This window comes from Heteronotia binoei, chromosome 8 (assembly GCF_032191835.1).
Source record: "Heteronotia binoei isolate CCM8104 ecotype False Entrance Well chromosome 8, APGP_CSIRO_Hbin_v1, whole genome shotgun sequence".
Lineage (NCBI taxonomy): Eukaryota > Metazoa > Chordata > Lepidosauria > Squamata > Gekkonidae > Heteronotia > Heteronotia binoei.
The window spans coordinates 110,895,027-110,921,170 of NC_083230.1; the positions used below are offsets into that span (position 1 = coordinate 110,895,027).

Here is a 26,144-nt window from a genome sequence, read left to right on the forward strand (position 1 = left end):
CTGCTGGGCTTTTTCTACAAAAAAAGTCCTGGCTGGAGCCATACAGATTAAATTAAGACTCAGGATAAATCATGCAAATGAAGGAAATCTATGCTAATTTGTTTATTTTGTACAATATATGTGGGCCACAGAATATCAGAATTAGAATACGGAGTAGCAAAACTTAACGACAAATCAAAACCATTAAGGGACTCTAACTTCTATTCTGATATAGTGACTGTCTGTTTTCCAATTTCAGAATTTCTACAAGAAGGATCTGAGACACCTACTGTTACAGAGGAAAGGAAAGGTCCCCTGTGTAAGCACCAGTCGTTTCCGACTCTGGGGTGACGTTGCTTTCACAACATTTTCACGGCAGACTTTTTATGGGGTGGTTTGCCATTGTCTTCCCAAGTCATCTACGCTTTCCCCCCAGCAAGCTGGGTACTCATTTTACCGACCTCGGAAGGATGGAAGGCTGAGTCAACCTGAAAACCCAGCTTCCACCGGGGATCGAACTCAGGTCGTGAGCAGAACTTAGGACTGCAGTACTGCAGCTTTAACACTCTGCGGCACTGTTACAGAAGCTCTTCATTTATGGTAAATGTATGTACTTCTTTACTTGTAAAAATAAGTCTGAGAACAGTGACACGGAAAAGTATTTATTTGTTAATATTGTTAAATAATATATAAGTTTGTATTGCTGCATAACAAAACAACCAATAAAATTATTGGGAGGGAAGAATTAGGGTAGGTGGCCTTTAAAAAAAACACAAAACCCCCCTCACCACTCCGGGCATACTGGAAGGCATTATACTAGCTTACTTTTCCAAATGACATGAACAGACTGGCGAGGGTGGAATCCATCAGGCCATCCTCTCTCCAAGGCCGCAGTCCCTAAGCCGGATCCGGAAAGCCCTTGTTAATGAGCCCTGATGGTTTCATATCTGGGTCACATGGTATTATTTCAGCAAGGCCATATGATAGAGCCCCAGAGCACGGCTGGAAAAGACCTGCTCCTTCCCTCTTTGCCGTCCCTTCCCAAATCCATATGGATTAAGCAAAGCGCAATCATGATGCCGAGAAAGTCGGGCCAGAGAGTAATTTACTAAGCTACCCAAGCAATGAAGGATTATTTTATCTAATTAAGATGAAGCACAGTATTTAAGGCAGGATGTTTGCATTAAGTGTCTGTTTCTGAATTATAAAGACTGTTGCATCTGGAATTATGTGCGGTAATCTTCCTCCCCCTATGACAATGCTCCAGTGACACAGGCCATAAATCACTTCCCTTTATGCAAAACACACTTATCGGTTCCCTTAAAATGCTCTGTTGTCATGGTGAATAAAGAGAAGGGGCCCGGTTCTCCCAGTCTGGACGTGACTTCCCCTGATGCACAAGGGATCCGCTGTGATACACCACTGGGCCTCCCTTCCCTAAGCAATTTCCAGGCAAGGGCATTGCCCCTGCACCAGTGCTCATCCGTTTCTGGTAACCAGAAGCCCTCCTGAAGTTCTGTTGATGGACTTCTAGCAGACTACTTTACTCACGATGCCAGAGCAGAGGTGGCCATACTGTGGCTCAGGAGCCACATCTGGCTCTTTCAGACAAAGATGACTCTGTAGAAGAAGGCAATGGCAAGCCGTCTCTGCTTGTCATTTGCCTTGAAAGCCCCTTCCGGGGTCACCATAAAGTTCAGATGAGAGGCCACCAGGGAAGACTCTGCAGAGGAAGGCAATGGCAAACTACCTCTGCTTCTCACTTGCCTTGAAAGTCCGTTCTGGGATCACCATAAAGCTTGGATGAGAGGCCACCAAGGAAGGCTCTGCAGAGGAACGCAACGATAAACCACCTCTACTTTTCACTTGCCTTGAAAACCCCTTGCTGGGGTCACCATAAAGCTTGGATGGGAGACCACCAAGGAAGGCTCTGCAGAGGAAGGCAATGGCAAATTATCTCTTCTTCTCACTTGCCTTGAAAGTCCTTTGCTGTTGTCACCATATAACTTGGATAAGAGGCCACCAGGGAAGGCTCTGCAGAGAAAAGCAATGGCAAACCACCTCTTCTTCTCACTTGCCTTGAAAGTCCGTTCTGGGATCACCATCAAGCTTGGATGAGAGGCCACCAAGGAAAGCTCTGCAGAGCAAGGCAATGGTAAACCCCCTCTTCTTCTCCCTTGCCTTGAAAACTCCTTGCTGGGGTCACAATAAACCTTGGATGAGAGACCACCAGGGAAGGTTCTGCAGAGGAAGGCAATGGCAAACTACCTCTTCTTCTCACTTGCCTTGAAAGCCCCTTCTGGGATCACCATAAAGCTCGGATGAGAGACCACCAAGGAAGGCTCTGCAGAGAAAAGCAGTGGCAAACCACCTCTGCTTCTCACTTGCCTTGAAAGCCCCTTGTTGGGGTGGCCATAAGTTAGCTGCAACTTGACGATACCTCACACAGACACAGCACCGTAATGTTATCATGATCACCCAATGATTGTTCCTGACTGGACTGCCCATGGGCCTGATCCAGGACAGAATGAGAAGCAGCAGTAGGTAGAACTATCCTCAGTGGGCCCTTTATTGTCAATTCTACCCACTGCTGCTTCTTTCTCTGCCCTGGATCAGGCCTATGGGCAGTCCAGTCAGGAACAATCGTATGGTGAATATTTGCTCATGCTCTTTGGATGAGAAATATTTCTACTGTTTAATACATTTGGGGACAAGACTCTTAAGTTACTGCCAGCACTGAGCTACATGGTCCAAAGGTCTAAGGCAGGGGTGTCAAACGTGGCCCGGGGGCCAAATTAGACCCCTGGAGGGCTCCTATCAGGCCCCCAAGCAACTGGCTCTCCTCTGCTTCCTTCTCCCTCTCTCGCTTTCTTCTGCATCACAGCTTGCTTTGCCAGGCTTGCTCAATTGCACAGGAGCTACAGAGCAAAACCTCTGTTTTCTCCATTGACTGAGGCTCCTCCCTTGGGGAGGAAGGGGGGGAGGAATAGCTTGCTTTGCCCAGCTCTCTCAATTGCACAGCAGAGCTACTGAACCAAGCCTCTCTTCCTTCTACTGGCTGAGGCTCCTCCCCTTCCTGGTCTTCTGGGGAAGGAAGGAAAGAGCCAGAGCTTCCTTTGTCCAGTTCCGTGGATCCCACGGGAGAAATACAAAGAAAGCACTTTTAAGACCAATGAGTGCTAATGTTTTAACTTAAGCATGTTTTATTTTAAACATTTTAAACAAAATCTTTATTTGTGTTTGTGTCCTTTATAAAGTTTATATCTCTGCTGCCTGATCTTGAATAGGATACGCATGATCCAGGTCTGACAAGGTATCTTTTATGTCAGATCCAGCCCATGTAACAGACGAGCTTGACACCCCTGGTCTAAGGCAATCTAAGGCAGGTCCATATGTTCAATATTGATCAGTTGGCCAAGTAGGCTTGCCAGTTCTGAGCCAGGAAATACCTGGAGATTTTGAGAGTGGAGGGCAGGGTTTGGGGAGAGGACAGATTTCAGTGGAGTATAATGCCATAGCACTCACCTTCCAAAGCAGCCATTTTCTCCAGGTGAACTGATCTGTCATCTGGAAGTCACTTATAATAATCGGAGATCTCCAGCCACCACCCGTAGATTGGCAACCCTTGAAGTTCCTATAGAATCCTGCCATCTGCAATGCATCCCACATGCCACTTACTCAACTCTACAGAAATAATCTTTACCGTGGTTAAAACAACGAGGAGTGCATGGCATTAAACAGAAGCTAGCTAGCTTTAGCACTCTAAACATGAAAACTCCGATTGATTTTGGCCCGTTTTGATTTTTCTGACTTGATTTCCTGCTCAGCATCAAAGAAGCACTCTCCGAAACAAAATATTTTCTGAAAGGGTTTGCTGGTATATTATATCCGGCTCTCTCCAGCTGTCAGCTTTTCAAACGTGCAGTGTTTTCTTGATGATGAGCTCTGATACTCACACAGCTTTTCCATTTTGATATAATCTAATTCCAGATACCTCCTATGAGGCACTCTACATATACAATCCAGACATCATTATTAAAGAAGCTGACAAAGCAGAATCAGTCGTCATCATGGACAAATCAGACTGTGTTCAGGAAGCTGAAAGACGTAAGAACAGCCCTGCTGGATCAGACTGGCTATATATATATATATAATTTTTTTGGGGCCACTGTGTGACACAGAGTGTTGGACTGGATGGGCCATTGGCCTGATCCAACATGGCTTCTCTTATGTTCTTATGTAAACAGCCCTGCTGGATCAGACCAATAGTCCATCTAGTCAGCACCCTGTCTCACACAGCAGCCAACCAGTTCCTCTGGAGGGCCAACAGCAGGGCAAAGAGGATGAGGCCTTCATAAGAACATCAGAAGAGCCCTGCTGGATCAGACCAGTGGTCCATCTTGTCCAGCTGTCAAGCCCCGATCTTCCCAATAATGAAGTCCTTTGTTTTATTACAAATAGACTGGTTTATTTAGGAATTCAAAGATGCCCAAAGAACATGGTCCTTGGAAATACTGAGATACCAGAGGTTACATGGTGCTATATAGGGTATCATAAACCGTTACAAAAAAGCGTTTCATTCAAACCTAAAGTTCAAAGGGTACAGCAGTAATTTTCTTTTACAATACAAAAGAAGAAGATGAAGATATTGGATTTATATCCCACCCTCCACTCCAAAGAGCCTCAGAGCAGCTCACAATCTCCTTTACCTTCCTCCCCCACAACAGACACCATGTGAGGGGGCTGGGACTGGACAGGGCTCTCACAGCAGCTGCCCTTTCAAGGACAACCTCTGCCAGACCCAAGGCCGTTCCAGCAGCTGCAAGTGGAGGAGTGGGGAATCAAACCCGGTTCTCCCAGATAAGAGTCCGCACACTTAACCACTACACCAAACTGGCTAGAAAAGCATTTTAACACTACATCTCGAACTGATAAGGAGCCTGTGAAAGAACGCCTGTGAAAATTAGGGAGAGCACTCTTCAGACATAGCATGCCTTTCCCAGTAACATAAACGTTCTTTGCCAGATGGCAAGGCGGACGTGGTGGTTAGGTCATAAATAATGGAGAAGGACCAGAGCATTGATTTTACATTTGTTCAGCCATCTTATATCAAAAGAGCCGGGCTTGACACCAGCATCCTGTCTCATACAGTGGCCAACCAGTTCCTCTGGAGGCCAACAGCAAGACATGGAGGCCTTCTGCTGATGTTGCCTCCTGGCTCCGGGATTCAGAGGCTTAGCGCCTCTGAATGTGGAGGTTCTCCTCAGTCACCTTCAGCCATTTCTGAGCTGGTGCCTGTTAGAAGTTAGCTGAGACTCTATGTCCTGTGATGAAACATTGTGAGATTCCTTTAGTGTTATATGGAAGAGGTTGTTGATACTGATTAACTGTGAAGCTGTATGAATTGTGGTTCATGGATTATTTGATTTGAAGGAAAATGGAGTAGAGCTTTCCGTTGCTTGAAGATTTGTCGAAACAGGAGCTACAAGTTGACTCCCTGTACTTTGGTGCTCTACTATCTTCCATGAATGCACTCTTTGAGAGTTTTGTCTATATCTCTATGTATTTGTGTATTTTCACCATTATCACATTATTGTATTGCTATATAGTCTTAGTAATTGTTGGTCACTATAACCATTTGTGGTTGTGTGTTTATTCATTTACCAGTGGTCTCTCTCTGTTGTAAATAAATACCACCTGGAGGTTGGCAACCCTACCACTGGTGATCTCATACCTCTCTCCACTCAAACTGGTTCAACACATGACTAATGACCTGTGGGACAACAAAACCACTCTCTCACAGGCATTGGGAGTAAAATCTATTTCTTGCCCACAGAAAGCCTTCTGACCTTAAACAGCTTCTCAGCCACAATGCTACACTGCCTAACGTAGACATAGGCTAGACTAATTCATCAAGGTAGAACTTGATAGGAAGTATAAAGAGGTTCTAATTCGCTTCTAGATTCAAAGGGAGAAAACAGAAGGGAATTACTGAGAGCATCTCTGCCTGCTGCATAACATCTAGACCGATTTCCCACTAGCCTTCTGCTGCTCTCACGTTCCTCTTCTCCGCGGAGCTTCCGTCGGATTTCACACTATCTGCCCCGGGGCTGCAACTTTTTTGTGCGGCAAACAGAAACTGGTTTTTTAGAGGATCTTGTTTGCTGCGTGAAAGAGGCGGAGCGAGTTGCAGCCCGGGGCAGATAGTGTGAAATCCAACAGAAACCAGGAAGAGGAGAGTGAGAGCGGCATAAGGTTAGTGGGAAATCGGTGCCAGATTGAGTTTCTGGTTCTCTTCCTGTTTGCAAGTATTAAAACCTGGTCAAATACTACCAAAGGGAAGCACATTGTGAATATGTTAAAAAAAAAAACACCCTTGTACAAGCATTGTGTAACAATGTATGTATGTATATATGTTTACATTCCAACTTACTCAGTAAAGTTTTATAATCAATGAATACACATATGGCACTACAATGTTTTTTACAAGCATCCAAGGTCCATATAATAAATTCAAATCCAAGAGTCTTTGTAAAGATACAGTTCCAAGTGTATTTAAGCCACTGGAAGATTGCAACTGCAGCAATGAAGGCTGTCTGGACCTGTGAGCGAAAGCTGAAGTGACTACGCGCATCCCAGGTTTACTGGCATGTTCCAATCATACTCTTCTTTACAGTTGCAGAAAAATCATATATTTTCACTGGAACTAACATGGGAAAAACAAAAAGATACTTAGTGCAATTAACTCAGCCACGGTAATTGATACTAACCAACAAACCCAAACTTACCCAGTGCTCAAAGAATAATTCTATTTGCAGAACAAGCCATCTAATACATACATACACTGTTACACAGTATTAAAACCTGGGCAGGACCAGAGGTGTGAAACTTTTGGCCCACACTAAAGGGCAAGAGCAGGGCTGTAGCCAGCAGAGGGGGCATTGGGGGCAGTGCCCCCTATAAAACCTGCTGCACCCTCACCCAATCTTCCCTGCTAGCTATGGTCCTGGGCAAGAGCCAAAGGGCTTTCCCTCCATCATGATCCTGGGCCTAGTGAGGCCTGTAGGCCCCAGGGAAGCCTGCCTAGGAGTTACTGGGAAAAGCCTACATTTCTCAGGATACCCTCTGTCCCTCTGATTGGGTGGCAAGGTTTTGGAGGGAAACTAGCCCACAGAGGGATGGGCTCTGGAGGAGGAGAGTATAAAAGAGCCAAGCCCAGACGGGGAGGTGTCCTTTTCTAGAGAAGCTGCAGGCAGAGAGGTTCTCTGTCTAGAGAGGTTGCAGACAGAGAAGAAGGGCTCTCTGGAAGAGATCCCTTACGCAAGGGGCTGAGTGTTGGTTATTAGAGTAGGGACTACAGTTAAACACGTCAGGGCTTTTGTTTCTTTGCACCAACCTTTACTGTTTTCATATTCACTTTAGCACTGAATCTTTGCCACCTACTTATTGTTTTAGAGCATTAATAATACACTTCTTTTTGTTATTATACTGCCTGGGTTCTCACGTCTCTTTGGTCACCATTAGGAGGTATTTATGAATAAGGAAGACAAGGGTGGCTGGGTGCTCTGGGCCTCCATACAGACCCTTACCAGAGTTGTGGCAGCCAGTAGAAGGCCCAGCTGTGTGACACCCCCTATGGCATGTATCCTGGGGCCGTGAAGAAGCTGGCCCTGTAAGTCTAGGATCTGCCCACCATGTACACTACTGTAACTTATTTTCAGAGGACAGCTGTATAAGCAGTAGAACAACTAGATTCTCATCCAGTGGCACCTTAAGAGACCAACAAAAGTTTCAGAGTATAAGTCTTTGAGAGTCAAAACTCCCTTTGACAGACACGAGTAGAGTAGAAATGTAGTGTAAACATTGCAATCTTTATTGTACTTTTTATTACAGTCAGGGTGAGATTTTAGCAGGAGCTCCTTTACATATTAGGCCACACACCCCAATGTAGCCAATCCTCCGACAGCTTACAAAAAAGAACCTTGCAAGCTCTTGAAGGATTGGCTACATCAGGGGTACGTGGCCTAATATGCAAAGGAGCTCCTGCAAGAATTCCACCCCTGATAAAAGTTCATTACACTCCCCCCACCCCGGTTATTTATTTAAAGAGCATATTGTAAGCTGCTTTAGGGCCCTCGTTGGGGAGAAAAGCAGGGTTATAAATGAAGCCAATCAATAACTAAAAGCAAAAGCATAATAAAATGCCATACAAGAAAACAAAACAGCACCAACCATCTCTGCAACCTACAGGAATACAGGTGTAGCTTTTCTTTGTACAGTCGGCTCTTTTTATGATACGCGAGACAATTGCATTTGGGCAAAATGGGCTATTGACTACTAGGATTTAATTAAAACGAGGCTGTACAGTTTGGTTTCATTGCAAAGACAAAGTCACTTCCCAGAACCCAGGAAGAAAGGAGACTCTCTCCTTGATTTTCGATAACAAAATTTCCACACTTTTGGGCTCATATCCTTCTTTTAACCTCTAATGCTGCCATGGAATACACTGCTGGCACTTTGTGTTTGAGTGTATTATTGTTATCAGTTCTTAAATAGGCCACAAAGAAGAGCAGTCGCTTAAAATTAAATGTGCTATACTTTCAAATATATGTATGGCTTCATTCAACTTTTGCATGCTTGCTAGGAAGTGGCAATATATCACCTTTTCAAGAAAAAAATGACATTCATACTCTCAGCTTAGATGACAAATAATTACTCAGATCTACATAATTACTGAGGACTATGACAAAAACAGCAGCACGTCCAGTTAAATCATCAAGCAATTGCGACAATTACAAGAATAAAAAGCACCTATCAGGTCCTTTTTATTACTCACCATTTTTAAATTACACAGCATTTTTCACTCAAGGCATATGAAAAGAAACAAAGCAGAGAATGTCGAGTCACCAGGTCTGGGGTGAAAAACTCCTTGAGATTTGAGGGGTGGAGCTTGGGGAAGGCGGGGTTTAAGGAGGGGAGGGACCTCAATGGAGTCCACCTTCCAGAGGTGCCATTTTGTCCAGGGGAACTGCTCACTACAACCTGGAGACCAGCTGCAATTCTGGGAGATCCCCAGCCACGGGCAATCCAAAGGGGATGTTTGCCTCACACATCCGAGTGGACAGCACTCAGTACAGCCCTACTTTGTATTGTTTCAGGGGGTGTTATGGGGGCACACTGGCAGGGAAAGGGCTTCTCAAGGTCTGGTCGTGCAGCCTACAGTGTGGGAGCACAAATGCAATGGTCAGGTTCTTTAAAGACAGAAGGATGCATTTGTAGTCTATCCTTTATTGCGCAGACATAACAATCACAGATCACTTGCACAAGTACATGGCACAAGAAATACTGCATAGCTCTACAACCCCCTGAAATAGGCAAGTAGGTAGGTAGGTAAGTAGGTAGGTAGATGATAGACAGACAGATAGATGAATAAAGGGAAAAAGTAAAGGTGGTCCCCTGTGCAAGCACCAGTTGTTTCTGGCTCTGGGGTGATGTCGCATCATGACATTTTCTTGGCAGACTTTTAACGGGGTGGTTTGCCATTGCCTTCCCCAGTCATCTACACTTTCCCCACAGCAAGCCGGGTGCTCATTTTCCCGACCTCAGAAGGATGGAAGGCTGAGTCAACCTGGAGCCAGCTACCTGAACCCAGCTTCCGCCGGGATCGAACTTAGGTCGTGAGCAGAGTTTGGACTGCAGTACTGCAGCTGACCACTCTGTTCCAGAGGGCTCAAAAATAGATAATAGATGTTTAGGTGATATGATAGAGAGATGAGAGAGAGACTTAAAACCAACTCTTCTTCTTAAAGTTTTGCACTAGCACAGGTACGGCTCACTGATCCAGAGCCTCTGATTCATGCAACAAGGTCCTCTGCATGCATAGTTATCTGCAAGTGCACTCTTCTTTTCCATGTGAGGCAATGCTTTGCACATGGAGGAGTACTGGAATCTCACAGCACTTCAGTTTAGGGCTCTGTCCTGCAAATACATTGGAGCTGTTCAAGGGCCACTCCTCAAAAGTCACTCACGGTGGGCTAGAAATAAAGGCATGGTGCACAGATGCTTGAGTGACGGCTTTGCAAGACTGCCAGGCAGCTGATGTGTTACCCACACCAGTCAGACGCAGCTTAGTGAGTGACATTTGCTCTCTGAATGCCAAAACCGCAGTGCACGCCCACCCACATTGTGCCCTGCTTGGGAATTCCTAGTGGCGTGTAGCCGCTGCCACAACAAGAATAATTCACAAACCAAACATCAATCTGATAAAATTGCACTGGCGCGTTTTGCTTTATTTTCATCATCTAGAACCCAGGCTCTATATCACTTGGCTGAAAGGATGGAGGATAAGCAAACCGTTTGATGTGGAAAAAAGTGTCCCTCTGTTAAAAGAGCAAATCAGAGTAAAACCCAAGGGGAAAACATACCCAACAAAAGAAACAAAACCAATAATTAATAATGTAAAGAAAGAAATTAACAATTACCTTTTGAGTAATAATTTACCAAAAGAATCTCAAAACAATCACTGCTTGTCTTCATACCTTGCCTCCCTCTATCCTTCCCTTCCTTCCACAGCCCTACCCGCCCCCAAGCCATGAAACTCACCCATAGCAAATTTCTAGCACCCCTTGCATTTCTCCCCACAACAGGCCTTATTACTAGTAATTAGCAATGTAAAGAAAGGAATTAAACATTACCTTTTGTGTAATAATTTACCAAAAGAACCTCAAGACAATCACATCTATATGTTTGTTTTATTTCCTCTGAGGGTCTTCTTTACAGAATTTAATTCCACGGTGGATTGCGTTTTTACAGCTTGCATTTTGCTACGTTTTAATAATATCTGGAGTGACTTTTTGCGGATCTCCCTGAGAGCACTTTGAGAACAGTAGGGGGAGAGACACATTTTTTTTTAAAAAAAATCAAATATTTCTGGCATGCTAAGTAGGGTTTTCCCTGACCCAGATGGCCCGGGGCAAGGAAGTCCAGGGCTAACTTGATCTCATTAGATCTTGGAAGCTTTGCAGGGTTGCTTAGCAGAGTCGACCCTGGTTAGTACTGGAACGGGAGACCACCAAGGAAGTCCAGGGTTGCTATGCAGGGGCAGGCAATGGCAAATGACCTCAGAGTATCTCTTGCCTTGAAAACCCTACCAGATCACCACAAGTCAGCTGTGACTGGATGGCACTTTCAACTACCAACTGGTCTCTGATTTTCTCATCAGCATCTTTGGATATTTTAAACCTCTTGTGTACTTTTCTTGCCAACAATGGAGCTGGCTGACTCAGACTGAGTGTCCTACAAGCAAGATTGGGTAGCAGTGCAAAAGGACAAGGAAGGAAGACTAAGGACCAAACTAGACACTATGGCATCCACAAGTCATAATGTCTAGGCCAGCTCTGATTCTATAGAAACCAGGATCTTATCTAGTGCATGGTCACTGAAATAGCAGGGGAGCTGTCCAGCTAAGAGGCAAGGCTAAAGAGCAAGCAATTCAGCTGCTAAAGAGAATTAATTCATAGAACAGAGGAGGAGGAGAAGAAGACAACTACAGATTTATACACCGCCCTTCTCTCTGAATCAGAACATATGAACATATGAAGCTGCCTTATACTGAATCAGACCCTTGGTCCATCAAAGTCAGTATTGTCTTCTCAGACTGGCAGCGGCACTCCAGGGTCTCAAGCTGAGGTTTTTTCACACCTATTTGCCTGGACCCTTTTTTGGAGATGCCAGGGATTGAACCTGGGACCTTGAACATATGAAGCTGCCTTAGAGTCTCAGAGCGGCTTACAGTCTCCTTTACCTTTCTCCCCCACAACAGACACCCTGTGAGGTAGGTGGGGTTGAGAGAGCTCTGACAGAAGCTGCCCTTTCAAGGACAACTCCTATGATAGCTATGGCTGACCCAAGGCCATTCCAGCAGCTGCAAGTGGAGAAGTGGGGAATCAAACCCGGTTCTCCCAGATAAGAGTCCACACACTTCACCACTACACCAACTGGCTGTGGCCCCAACCATGTAGACACACAAGCCATGGGTTCTATACCAAGAACAAAGATCGTCAGAGGAATTGACAGAATCGCTTTTTCTACTGTAGGTTTCGGTCCAGGTTCATTGTCACCTTTGACCTGATCTTAGCATTAAGGGGGTTGGTAAACATACAGCCCGGGGGCCAAATCAGGCCCGCAGAAGGCTCCTGTCAGGCCCCGTGTCAAAATTCCAAAGGTGCCCAGGGGCTCAAAAGGTTTGAGGATCCCAGGTTTACAGTGCAAATCAGGTGACAAGTAGCACAACGTTTGTACCACTCGGAATCTGCACAGCAACTGCTGCATATGGAACATGTTTGATGTTGATGCTACTGGTTCCTAGGTATAGGTATAAGGCATATTGCTTTAACTGTTAAGAAGGGCACGTGTGTAAACCAAGCCCCCACTTCAGTGAAGGGGGAAACAGTCATTCACACATGAATTCACCCATCGCAACCGATGCGATGTGTGTGTCTTGTGAACCCAAATACAAAACATAGCATGAGAAGCTCTGGTATAAAGAACATGGCCCCAGTCCAAGTCCAGACATGCAGCAGCTGGAGCTATGTATGCCTTTCCCAATAAATTATACCAGTAAGCGGTAAATGCAGTACAGGGTAACAGATGATTGGCCCAATTGCAGCTTATTCTACAGACTATGTACACAGCCCCAGCTGTCGGAATGGCACAAAGTGCACAAAATTGCCCATTTTGGCTAGGGAGACATGGGGGCAAAGGATTCTTTTAGTTCAAGCCCGAACTCCCTGCCTGAAACCGAAAATGAATCATAACAGCATGAAAAGCCAAACAGCTTTGCATGAGATTTGCTAGAATTCTTGCTAGTAACACTTAACAAACAAGGTGCGAGCAACTGAAAATCACTGTCTCTGGTTGGGGCTACATTTGGTGTAGTGGTTAAGTGCATGGACTCTTACTTGGGAGAACCGGGTTGGGTTCCCTCCTTCTCCTCCACTTGCAGCTGCTGGAATGGCCTTGGGTCAGCCATAGCCCTCACAGAGCTGTCCCTGAAAAGGCAGCTTCTGGCAGAGCTCTCTCAGCCCCACCTACCTCACAGGGTGTCTGTTGTGGGGAGGAAGGTAAAGGAGATTTTAAGCCACTCTGAGATTCAGGGTAAAGGGTGGGGTATAAATCCAATGTCTTCTTCCTCTTCTATATTTATGAGCAAGATGAAGTGCTGCTGAAAACGGCAGCCCTGCACCTGGTTCCCCTTCCATAGTACAACTTATACCTCAGTTGTCCCTTGCCCCAATCTAATTCCACATCCTTGGTAGTGACTGGGGGAGGCAGCTACTGGGAAACAGAATTACATGTTAGAAAGAACACGGCACTGCCACTGAAAATGGAAGCCCTGCGTCAATTTTCCAGCTTCCTCTGTAACATATATTTGTTACTGCAAGTCTTGATGTCCATATAGTAACAAAACCATGTTATTAAAGTAGTTGGGAAATTAATACAGGATTGCTCCGATGATGGAGAGCCAGTTTGGCGTAGTGGTTAAGTGTGTGGACTCTTATCTGGGAGAACCGGGTTTGATTCCCCACTCCTCCACTTGCACCTGCTGAAATGGCCTTGGGTCAGCCATAGCTCTGGCAGAGGTTGTCCTTGAAAGGGCAGCTGCTGTCAGAGCCCTCTCCAGCCCCACCCACCTCACAGGGTGTCTGTTGTGGGGGGAGAAGATAAAGGAGATTGTAAGCTGCTCTGAGACTCTTCGGAGCGGAGGGCGGGATATAAATCCAATATCTTCCTCTTCTTCCTTTATTTGGGAGGAAGTCTAATTTGCCTAATTTGAGCCTCATTGAGCCTAATTTGCGTGTAAGCATGAATAAGGATCAGGCTCTAGGTTTCTATTTGTAGAAACGTATGCAGCATGGCTAGCGTCTACAAAACTATCATCTAGCTTTCATTAGTGTGTCCTTTCCTATTGTAGGGAGCCATCTCAGTCACAGCCCTGTGTCCTTTCCAACATAGATCAAGTTTAGGTTTATTAGTCATTGACCAGTACATTTCAGTCATTTAAAACCTTGAAATACATTGTAGAAAGTCTCAACGAGAACCAACATTGTAGTTTTCTAACATATAATTGTGCCTTCCGTTTCAGGTGGGAAAGAAAAGGTGGTAAAGTGTAGATGACTGGGAAAGGCAATGGCAAACCACCCTGTAAAAAGTCTGCCAAGAAAACGTCATGATGTGACATTACTCCATGAATCAATAACGACTCAGTGCTTGCACAGGGGATTAAAGGTAAAGGTAGTCCCCTGTGCAAGCACCAGTCGTTTTCGACTCTGGGGTAACGTTGCTTTCACAACGTTTTCATGGCAGACTTTTTACGGGCTGGTTTGCCATTGCCTTCCCCAGTCATCTACACTTTCCCCCCAGCAAACTTTACCGACCTCAGAAGGATGGAAGGCTGAGTCAACCTGGAGCCGACGACCTGAACCAGCTTCTGCTGGGATCGAACTCAGGTTGTGAGCAGAGGGCTCCGACTGCAGTACTGCAGCTTTACCACTCTGCACAGGGGACTACCTTTACCTTTTTATGGATTTTTGTCTTGTTCACTACTGCCAGCTAGTTTCAAGATTGCCCTTCTAGAACCCCAATCTAGTAAACTCTGAGGATCGTGTGCCCATTGTAGGAAAACCTACGCCTCCAATGAGTAGGGAACAAGCAGTGGCCACTGCAGCTCTGTGTGGCAGAGAAGGACAACCGTGATTAACAGATATGGGCTGACATTTCTGGGGGTGGGTCTACATACCCTAACCTGGATGGCCCAGCCTAGCCTGATCTCATCAGATCTTGGAAGCTAAGCAACGTCAGCCTCGGTCAGTAGTCGGGTGACCACCCAAGGAAGGTCAGGGTTGCTATCCAGGGCAGCAATGGCAAACCACTTCTGAAGATCTCTTTCCTCGAAAATTCCATGGGGTCACCATAAATCCGCAGTGACTTGTTAGCATTTTCCACCACCACCGTGCACCGAATGCTCGCCGAATGCTGCCATTTCAGCCCAATGTTAATTACAGTCAACGGCACCAGGCTTGGAAGGCAGGGAGCTCCCTCCCGAACAAAGTTTTCTGAAGCGTATGAAATGCGCTCGAGGAAAAAAAAAATGGGGAAAGGACCAAAAGGCACAGGCAGATGAAAATGTCATGTGTAACCAAGCTTGCAGCGTTAAGCAGAACTGGGGAAGAAATGAATCCGTCAAGAAAATACTCTGACCCTGTAATGCGCGGCTCCGCAGTAATTGGAAGGCGCTGACAAGACGGGCAAAGGTAAAACTGATGAGTTCGGCTCTGTTTCCCTGAGCAGTGCATCAGCAGGACTTCCGTGAGACTGGAAATAGACCAGGCTCTGGCAGACCAATGCTTGAGGGCTCAGGAGACTCGCCGGGGAGATTTTGGGAGCCTTTTCAGAAGAAGTTTGCAAAGACAACTAGGCTGGTTACATCAATAATCAACACATTCAAGGATGGAATTCTAGCAGGAGCTGCTTTGCAGCCCCCTGATGTAGCCAATCCTCCAAGAGCTTACAAGGCTCTTTTTTGTAAGCTCTTCCAGGATTGGCTACATCAGGGGTGTGTGGCCTAATATACAAAGGAGCTCCTGCTAGAATTCCATCCCAAACATATTTAATATTCTAAGTATTCAAAGCACATTATGGGCACTAGCTTGGTCATCCTTACCATAATTCTATAAGGAGACGCAGGTTGATTATCTCCAAAGACCAGGACGGTCATGGGCATAAAACAAAGGTCAATCAATGGCTATTAGTCTGGATGGTTACATGGAAGCTGCCATTTTCAAAAGTAGTGTATCTCATGGGGTTGCCAACCTCCTGGTAAGAGTAAACACTTAAAGCAACCATGTATACTTGATTCTATATTCACATTCAATAATTTTCAATTACCACAATTACTGCTCAATACATATCTATATTTCATCAACATTTAGAACAAAAATAAGAAAAAGTTCCTATAGATGCCAAATTCAAAGGAGTCTCTTCAAGATGATGATGATGATACTGGATTTATATCCCATCCTATACTCTGAATCTCAGAGTGGTCACAATCTCCTTTACCTTCCCCCCGCCCCCGCAAACAGACCCCGCTGTGAGGTAGGTGGGGCTGAGAGAGCTCTCCTAGAAGCTGCCCTTTCAATGACAGCTCTGCAAGAGCTATGGCTGACCCAAGGCCATTCCAGCAGCTGCAAGTGGAGGAGTGGGGAATCAAACCTGGTTCTCCCAGATATGAGTCTGCACACTTAACCCCTGCACCAAACTGGATCTCTTAGAGCAACCACATATACTTGATTCTATATTCACATTCTGTAATTTTCAATTTCCACGACGACTGCTCAATATACATCCATATTCCATCAACATTTAGAACAAAAACAACAAAAAGTTCCTAAACACACCAAATTCAAAGGAGTCTCTTCAAGAATTCCAATCGTTTTTGTGCAACAGAGAAATAAAGTCACTTCCAAGCAGAATGCAATAAGGATGTTAACATGAATGAAGCAATCCTTGAATGACACATCCAATTAATAATGATCCTTTACGTAGACATGGCTTAATATGTAGATGGCAACATGTTTTCCTGGATATCAAATAGGACTCTTCTTACAGGGCCTACTGTAAGCTCTTGGAGGATTGGCTACATCAGGGGTGTGTGGCCTAATATGCAAAGGAGCTCCTGCTAGAATTCCACCCCTGACCAGGGCTATTTTTATAGCAAGAACTCCTTTGCATATTAGACCAAACACCCCTGATGTAGCCGATCCTCCAAGAGTTTACAGGATTCTTCTTACAGGGCCTACTGAAAGCTCCTGGAGGATTGGCTACATCAGGGGGTGTGGCCTAATATGCAAAGGAGGTCCTGCTAGAATTCCTTACAGGGCTCTTCGTACAGGGCCTGCTGTAAGCTCCAGGAGGATTGGCTACATCAAAGGTGTGTGGCCAAATAGACAAACGAGGTCCTGCTAGAATTCCTTACAGGGCTCTTCGTACAGGGCCTACTGTAAGCTCCAGGAGGATTGGCTACATCAGGGGTGTGTGGCCAAATAGACAAATGAGGTCCTGCTAGAATTCCTTACAGGGCTCTTCGTACAGGGCCTACTGTAAGCTCCAGGAGGATTGGCTACATCAGGGGGTGTGGCCTTATATGCAAAGGAGTTTCTGCTATTAAAAAAGCCCTGCCTATCAGCAATTTGGTTGGGGGGGGGGACATTGCATATTTCCCACAAATTGCTCACTCAGTGCCTGTTTGCACATGCAGTTTCTCTGCCCCCAAGAACTATCCAAGTGCAAGCCTGCTTTTGGGATGCCAAGCTTCCGGGTGGGGCCTCAGGATCTCCTGGAATTACCGCTCATCTCCAGAGATCAGCTCCTCTGGAGAAAATGGATGCTTTGGAGGGTGGACTCTATGGCACTGCACCCCACTGAGGACAAAGAATCACAATCACAGAATGCTAGAGTCGGAAGGGACCCCCCAGGGCCATCTAGTCCAACCCCCTGAGCCATGCAAAAACTTCACAGATATCTCCCCCTAAGTTCACAGGATCCATATTGCTGTCAGATGGCCATCTAGCCTCTGTTGAAATACCTCCAAGGAAGGAGATCCCACCACCTCCCGAAGAAGCCTGTTCCACTGAGGAACCACTTTAACAGTCAGGAAGTTCTTCCTAATGTTGAGACAGAAACTCTTCTGATTTAATTTCAACCCACTGGGTCTGGTCCTATCTTCCGGGGCCACAGAAAACAATTCCGGACCATCCTCTATAGGACAGCCCTTCAAGTACTTGAAGATGGTGATCATATCACCTCTCAGCCTCCTCTTCTCCAGGCTAAACATGCCCAGCTCCTTCAACCTTTCTTTGAACCCTGGCCTCCTCAGGCTCCACTCCCAGAACTCCAGGATTTTCCCAGCCTAGAACTAGCAACCTGCTCCCTATTCATTGTGAGTGGCTAGCGGGCACCAGGCAACCCTATTCTGCTTTCAGATGACATCACATGCAGATAGAAATGTAGGACTTTTTTTGTAGCAGAAACTCCTTTGCCTATTAGGCCACACCCCCTGATGTAGCCAATCCCCCTGGAGCTTGCAGCAGGCCCTGTACGAAGAGCCCTGTAAGGAATTCTAGCAGGACCTCCTTTCCCTATTGGGCCACACCCTCCTGATGTAGCCAATCCTCCTGGAGCTTGCAGCAGGCCCTGTACGAAGAGCCCTGTAAGCTCTTGGAGAATTGGCTACATCAGAGGGTGTAACCTAATATGCAAAGGAGTTCCTGCTACAAAAAAGAGCCCTGGTGTTTCTGCACAAGGTAAGTAAGACGCAGCAGAGAGCCACAGATCATTAGGGGCCTCTGCATACAATAACATTTCTACTGATTAATATGAGGCCTCTTAAAATTGACATCATTTGGGGGCCTGGCTGCCAGCCTCCAGGTAACTTCAGAATGCCAATTCCCAACCTTGGAAAAGGCACATCCTGACACCTGGATTACCACCAACTAGCATCTTTGGTAATGCACGGTGACCCACCTCCGAAATCTTGTGAGTTTCCAGAATAGCAAAAGTTAAAAGCTCGGGGGGGGGGCAGATGTGGACAGCTGCAGCTGTGGCCACCATGACGTGAGACGCACGTGGCCTGCGGTGGCTTTTGCCATGTTGCCGTCATGATCCGAGCCTCATGCTGCTGCAAATGCTTGTTTTGTAGAACTGTACAGAAAAATGCCCAGATCCCTTTAAAAACATGTGAAGTTGGTCTGCCCTTTGTTCCCTCTTGTTCCATATTGCCTACTCTGACTGCCACCAGCTGTCTAAGGTCTGGGGTTTGTTTCTTTATTAAAGGCCTTTCTCTGCTGCTCTGTTCCCAGAGTAGCCGCCTGAATAAGTTAGACTCACTGGAGCATGTCAAAGTTTGGAAGCTAAGCACTGTCAGTCCTGGTTGGAATAGAACATTTGAATTAGATAAAACCAGGGCTTTTTTGTAGCAGGAACTTCTTTGCATATTAGGCCGCACCCCCACGACATAGCCAATCCTCCAAGAGCTTATGGGGCTCTTAGTACAAGGATCTACTATAAGCTCTTGGGAGGATTGGCTCCATCAGGGGTGTGTGGCCCAATATGCATAGGTGTTCCTGCTACCAAAAAAAAAAAAAAGCCCTGGATAAAACAAAGATTAATATTTATCAGCTGTGACATCCGACCATTTAGAAAGCCTACCGTAAAAAAAAATCCTATCCAAACTAACAACAGCACAACTGAAAAGATGATATTGAATTTATATCCCGCCCTATAGTCTGAAAGAATCTCAGAGCGATCACAATCTCCTTTTCCTCCCCCCCCCCAAAAAAAAACCACAACAGACATCCTGTGAGCCGTGTTCCCTCTAAGCTGAGCTAGTGTGAGCCATCTCACAGTTGTTTAGCCTCTGGTACACACATTTTTGTCTTAGCTCAGGCCATATGCCCCCAGAGCAAGCTAATTTATGCAGTAACTCACAACTTTAATGCTAGTAGCTCACAAAGTAGAATTATTGCTGACAAGACTCCGCAGCTTAGAGGGAACACTGCCTTTGGGGTGGGGGGGGGGCGCTGAGAGAGCTCTGACAGCAGCTGCCCTTTCAAGGACAACCTCTGCAAGAGCTATGGCTGACCCAAGGCCATTCCAGCAGCTGCAAGTGGAGGAGTAGGGAATCAAACCCAGTTCTCCCAGATAAGGGTCTGTGCACTTAACTACTGCACCAAACTGGACCACTCGACTAGGGGTGGCCAACAGTAGCTCTGCAGATGTTTTTTTGCCTACAACTCCCATCAGCCCCAGCCAGCATGGCCAATGGCTGGGGCTGATGGGAGTTGTAGGCAAAAAACATCTGGAGAGCTACCATTGGCCACCCCTACACTAGACCAAAAAGATGCAAACAGTGGCATCAAGAGAACATCATCAAGTCTCAGGAGCCTGGGCAAACAACAACACACACACACAAAGAAAAAAAAACCTGGGACGGAAGTCTGCTAACAAGGTAGCAGGGGAGAGGCGTCCCATGGGAGCCCATTCCATAAAACAGATGCGGCTGCAGGGAAGAGCCTTTCTCAGCAGAGCCCAGAGGCGATGGCAGAGGCTCAGATGGGAATCAGTTCCTCCCTTAGGTAAGACGGGCCCAGGCTTTCGAGGAAAGATAATCACCAGCTCTTTTGAACTGAGAAAACTAGCAGGCAACTGTTCGGCCATATGGAAGCTGCCACCGTGAGAGGAATTTAAAGCAGCCGCTGCGAGGTAAGCGTTCCATGCGTGCCCTCTGAAGATGCAAGCAAGTCGATGGCTCAATGAATGACACAAGGTCCGTATCAGCTAAATAGAGGTCCAATCCAACAACCCGCGCCAGTATTCAGCCCAAATCTGGCCCTCCCAGTAGACAGCCCACACAATACTGGGGGGGGGGGGGGGGATGCGAACTCTAACCTGCAAACAAATGGCTACGAGCATCAAATCCTTGCAAGACCAGCGCGTGGTGTTCTGCAGAAATGTGATGAGGCGGCTACCAATCAGCTGATTGAACTAAAGCAGCCAGGAAAACAACTGGCATGCCAAATTCCAGAGCAGGGGCAGCCAAACTTGCTTAATCTAAGAGCCACATAAAAAACCGCCAGATTTTTGAGAGACATGAACATTAAATGTTGAGAGAAGGGAAGGAGGAAAGGAAAGAAAGCAACTTTAACTTTAAATGTCTTCTCAAAGCCAGCTGACAGGCGGTGGGGGGGCTTCCAGACCCACACAATGTGTGTGAAAGAGTGACATGCAGCTCCCGAGCCACAGTTTGGCCACCTCTGTTCCAGAGAGTCTTTTTAAGTGCACATATTTCTTTGAATTGTCCTCACATTTCAAATTTGGTCTTTTGTGTCTTATGCGACCTTTGGGGGCATTTCACCCAACAGTACGTCACCAGGTATCTCGACTGATGTTAACTTTTAATTAGATCAAGCAACAATGCAAATCTCACACTTGCAATTCTTTTTAAAATGATGTCATTAGGTTTGCTTCATTTTAAGCCTGTTTTGTTTGTTTGTTTGTCATTGGACCTCTAGCCCACCCTATCCCACAAGCGGGCTCAGGGTGGGTTGCAACCGAATACAAAATCCAGCTTCTACAATTTCAACCCAAGCAACAAACAACAATAAAACATCAACAGATAGCAGTAATATAATTATAGCAACTGATGGTGTCAACGGTTATACCATATCTGATTCCTCACATACATGCGGATGGATGATAATTAGTGTTGATGACAGGGGTGGAATTCTAGCAGGAGCTCCTTTGCATATTAGGCCCCACACCCCTGATGCAGCCAGCCCTCCAATACCTTACAAAAAAGAGCCTTATAAGCTCTTGGAGGATTGGCCACATCAGGGGGTGTGGCCTAATATGCAAAGAAGCTGCTGCTAGAATTCCACCCCTGGTTGACGGGGACGATGAGGACAGTTCTTCAGCTAACAAGCTTGTGTCGGAAAGTGCCATCAAGTTGAAGCCAGCTTATGGCAATCCTGTGGGACAGGGATCCCCGATCTTTTTGAGCCTGTTGGTACATTTGGAATTCGGAAACCAGGGCCAGCCCTGCCACTAGGCAAACTAGGCGACTGCCTAGGGTGTCAGCCTTCTGGGGTCGCCAAATTGGGTGCCCCCATGTGACTCAGTGATGTTATCAGTGCCGGGGGGGGGGGGACACACCAAAGGTCAGCCTTGCCTAAGGAGCCTGACAGTCATGGGCTGGCCCTGACCAGGAATGGGGCACAACCACAAAGGGCAGAGGAGAAGGAGAATTTTAAAATATATGGAGAAAGAGGGAATACAACAAACTGGTGGCTGCTGCCAGTGAAATAGTGTTATTTAAATCCGCATTGCCAATTGGATCATCAAATGGTGAATCCAAAGCCCAAGTCTGTAGTAGTAATCCACAAATGTCCCACCTCTTCTCCAGGTCTATCAACCAATCTTGGTGGTTTTGACTTCAGTGATTCTCAGCCACTCGGAGTCCACAGAACTCCACTGTATGCAGGGCTTTTTTTGTAGCAGGGAATTCCTTTGCATATTAGGCCACCCCCCCGCTGATGTAGCCAATCCTCCAAGAGTTTACAGGGCTCTTCGTACAGGGCCCTACTGTAAGCTCTGGGAGGATTGGCTACATTGGGGTGTGTGGCCTAATATGCAAAGGAGATCCTGCTACAAAAAAAAGTTGTGCCTGCCTCTGTAGCAAACCTTGGCTTCCTTGGTGGTCTTCCATCCAAGAACCAACCGGGGCTAAGTTTCTAAGCTCTGATGAGATTGAGCTTGCTCGAGCATATGGATATCAAGTGTATCAACTCAGGACTAGAACTTTTGTTAACAAGTGGACATTTTGGTGGAGCAGTCGCCTCCCTAGCTGGAGCTCTACATGTCTCCCTTCCTGACAATCTACTCCTAAATGCATTATTTGGAAATAAATTCCACCGAAAGCAGTTTAACTTCTTTTCAAAGAAAGCCCGAGCATGTAAACCCATTTGTTATGGTGAGTTCTTTAGCGGCCTCATCCATCATCACGAGTTAGAATTGAGTCTGGGAAGCCGAACGGGCAGCTCCCCGTGCATTTTAGATGCCTTCGAGTCATTCTCGGGAATTTAAGGGAAACCATTTCAAAGCCAGAGACTACTTAATGGTCCTTTGAATCATTAGACTCCAATGAAATATACTGTCAACCATCTGGGCATGTTTGCTGATAGCTAAGAAATAGGAAAACCACTTTGGATTTTACAACACACACAAAAACCAAGCTCCTAAGGTAAGAGGTTGGGTCATGCCTTAGAACATAAGAGATGGATCAGGCCAGTGGCCCATCCAGTCCAACACTCTGTGTCACCCAGTGGCCAAAAAACAAGGCGCCATAAGGAAGTCCACCAATGGGGCCAGGACACTAGAAGAAGATATTGGATTTATATCCCAGCCTCCACTCCAAAGAGTCTCAGCGGCTCACTATCTCCTTTACCTTCCTCCCCCACAACAGACACCCTGTGAGGTGGGTGGGGCTGGAGAGGGCTCTCCCAGCAGCTGCCCTTTCAAGGACAACCTCTGCCAGAGCTATGGCTGACCCAAGGCCATTCCAGCAGCTGCAAGTGAAGGAGTGGGGAATCAAACCCGGTTCTCCCAGAAGGAGAGTCTGCACACTTGATCACTACACCAAACTGGCTCTCAAGGTGGTTACAGAAAGCAGCTTGTCAGACTACGGGTCCATGGAACTCAATTGTGCCTACTCAGACCGGCAGGGTTTGAGGCAGAGAAAGACCTGTCCCAAGGGGTCCTTTAACCAAAGAGGCCAGACATTCTGCAGGGAAGACGCTGAGCAAAGAACAGTTACGATGGGAAGATCATAAAAAAAGCATCTTCTCCGGAAGGGCTCTTTCCACTTCAACCCAGAAACAGATTTCTATCAAGGCAAGCTCAGGGCCGACCCTGCCACTAGGTAATTGCCTAGGGCGTCAGCCTTCTGGGGGTTCCAGAAGTTAGCCTTGGCTAGGGTGCCAGACAGTCTAGGGCCAGCCCTGGGCAAGCTGTGGGGTGAAGGTTTTTAAACAGAGGCTAGATGGCCATCGGACAGCAATGAGGATCCTATGAATTTAGGGGGAGGTATTTGTGAGTTTCCTGCATTGTGCACGAGTTTGGACTGGATGACCCTTCCAGCTCTATGATTCTAACATTCCTCAGAGACCAGGTCTTTTTTCAATCACCAGCCCTGCCGTTAACGCCAGATATCTGGGGGGACCTGAGTGGTCCAGCTTAAGCCTGATCTCGTCAGATCTCAGAAGCTAAGCAGGCTCAACCCTGGTTAGTACTTGGACGGAAAACCACCAGGGAAGTGTAGAGTCTCTATGCAGAGTCAGGCAATAGCAAACCACCTTCGAACGTCTCTTGCCTTGAAAGCCTTATAAGCCAGCCGCAATGTGACAGTATCTTCCACTGCCACAGCGAGAGGAATTCAGAGACAAGTCAAAGGAGATGACCAGAGATGCTTCTCCCTGACTTGGATAGCCCAGGTGACCCCAATCTCTTTGGATCTCCATAGGGACAGCCCTGGTTAGCACCAGCGTCCCCTCTAAGCTGAGTTAGTGTGAGCCAGCTCACAGGTTTTTTAGCCTCCAGCTCACACAGGTTAGTCTTCGCTCAGGAAAAACGGCCCCAGGTCAAACCCACTGATGCAACTTCAAATGCCAGTAGCTCACAAAGCAGAATTTTTGCTCACAAGTCTTCGCAGCTTAGAGGGAACATGGGCTAGTACTTGGACGGGAGGCCACCACGGAAGTCCTGCACAGAGGCAGCAGCCAACGGCAAACCGCCTCTGCACATTTCCAGCCTCTGAAAACCCTACCTGGTCACCTTCAGTCAGCTAAGATGACAGACAGCTCTTCCCCCACCAATAGAGACAGGGGCATTCAGTGGCAAGAGAAAAGGAGATACCCAGAGACACGTCAGCTGTTCCGGAGTCGAGCTCCAGCAGTGAAATCTGGGGTTAAACCAGGGCCAGCCTTGCCAGTAGGCGAACTAGGTGATCGGCTAGGGTGCCAGCCTTCTGGGGGTACCAAATTGGATGCCCCCATGTGACTCGGCGATGTTATCAGCAAGGGGGGGGGGGGGGAGAAGTCAGCCTCGCCTAGGGTGCCAGACAGTCTAGGGCCAGCTCTGGTTAAACCCCCTCATTGCACCCCCACCCCCACCCCAGATCAATCCCGGTGCCAGCTTCTAGCCCCCCCTCCTCCATCACCTTCCTCCCGGGGAGGCCTGGCTTTACTCCCCGCTCCAAGCCGAGGGCGCCCCGGGCAACCTGTTCCTCTCCAGCACAAAGCGGCCCACAAGCCCCCCAGTCTGGGTCAAAAGGAGCTCTCCCCCGCCCCGCCCCCCCCCCCACACACCCCAAGCCGATCCCCTCCCCCCAATTCAGTCCAGGGCCGCTCCAGAGAGCAAGGGAAATTCCAGCGAGGGGAAAGTGACCTCATTTCGCCCTGGGAAGCCTATTTCCCCATCCGCCGACCTTGGCTGCCAACTCGGATCAGCCATGCTTCAGGAGTCCGGAAGGGAGGGAAACCCGGGGCGGATCGAGAGAGACGGGCAGGCTCAGTCCTGGATCTCGGCGGCGGGTCTCCCCTTGGTCCCCCTCCGGCAGTGGCCCAAGGCGGCTGAGAAGCCCTTGGCAGTGAATGAATGAAGGATGGAAGGAAGGAAGGAAGGGTGGGTGGAAGGAAGAGTGGAAGAAAGGGTGGAAGGAAGGAAGGGTGGAAGGAAGGAAGGGTGGAAGGAAGGAAGGAAGGAAGGGTGGAAGGAAGGAAGGAAGGACGGACGGGGCCAGGCGCGCTCGCCTTACCTTGAGCAGGAAAACAAAGAGCCATAGCCGCGAGTAGCCGCTCATTGGGGCGCCGCCGCTCCTTCTCCTTCTCCTTCCCGGCGGGAGGAGGAAGAGCTCCCTGCCCATCGACAGCCCGCGCCAAGCCGCCCGCAGCCCCTCCAGCCGCCGCGCCCCGAAGCACAAGACGCCGGGGAGGGAGGAGGAGGAGGAAGAGGAGGAGGAGGCGAGAGCCGGGAGGAAGCGGGCAGGCTCCGGCGAGCGGCGGGGCGACAGACACAATGGCGAGGAGCGCGGCCGCCGCAGCCTTTTCAGCGCCGCAGCGCTGCCTCCGCCGCCCGCCGGAGCCCCATCTCGGCCTGCCTCGCTCCTCCTCTTCCTTCGGGGCTCGGGGGGCTCCTGCGGCTTCTCTGCCAGCCCTCTTGCAATCGTCGCTCCGATGGGTTCAAGGCCACTGGCGGGGAAGTGAAGCGCCGCCGCAGCAATGCCTCTTCTCCGGAGGGGGGCCGCTCGCTGCCTTCCTCGCCCGGCTGGCTGGCTGGGAATGAATGGAGCGCCTTCACGCCAAGCCCGCCCGCTGCAATTGACAAGGCGCCGCCCCGCCCCTCGCTCCCCGTCGGCCCCGCCCCTCGAGCCACGCCCACTCGGGGCTCCGCCCCCTCCCACCTGGCTCCGCCCCCTCCCCACCCCCAGCCGCTTTCGTGGGCTGTGCGCGCGACCCCGGAGTTTCCCTTTTCCGAAACGCGCTGCTTGCCTCTATTGG

The 26,144-nt window shown here is 47.8% G+C and overlaps 1 protein-coding gene across 1 annotated transcript in view; it reads right to left on the reverse strand.

Moving 5' to 3' along the window:
• PTPRO (protein tyrosine phosphatase receptor type O) overlaps nt 1-25,464 on the reverse strand; it is a 258,979-nt gene extending 233,515 nt beyond the window's left edge. The window contains exon 1 of the mRNA XM_060245875.1: nt 25,403-25,464. Within this exon, the coding sequence (XP_060101858.1) occupies nt 25,403-25,447 (45 nt within the window). The 5' untranslated portion in view covers nt 25,448-25,464. The remainder of the gene's footprint in view (nt 1-25,402) is intronic.
• Nucleotides 25,465-26,144: the final 680 nt, after the last annotated feature.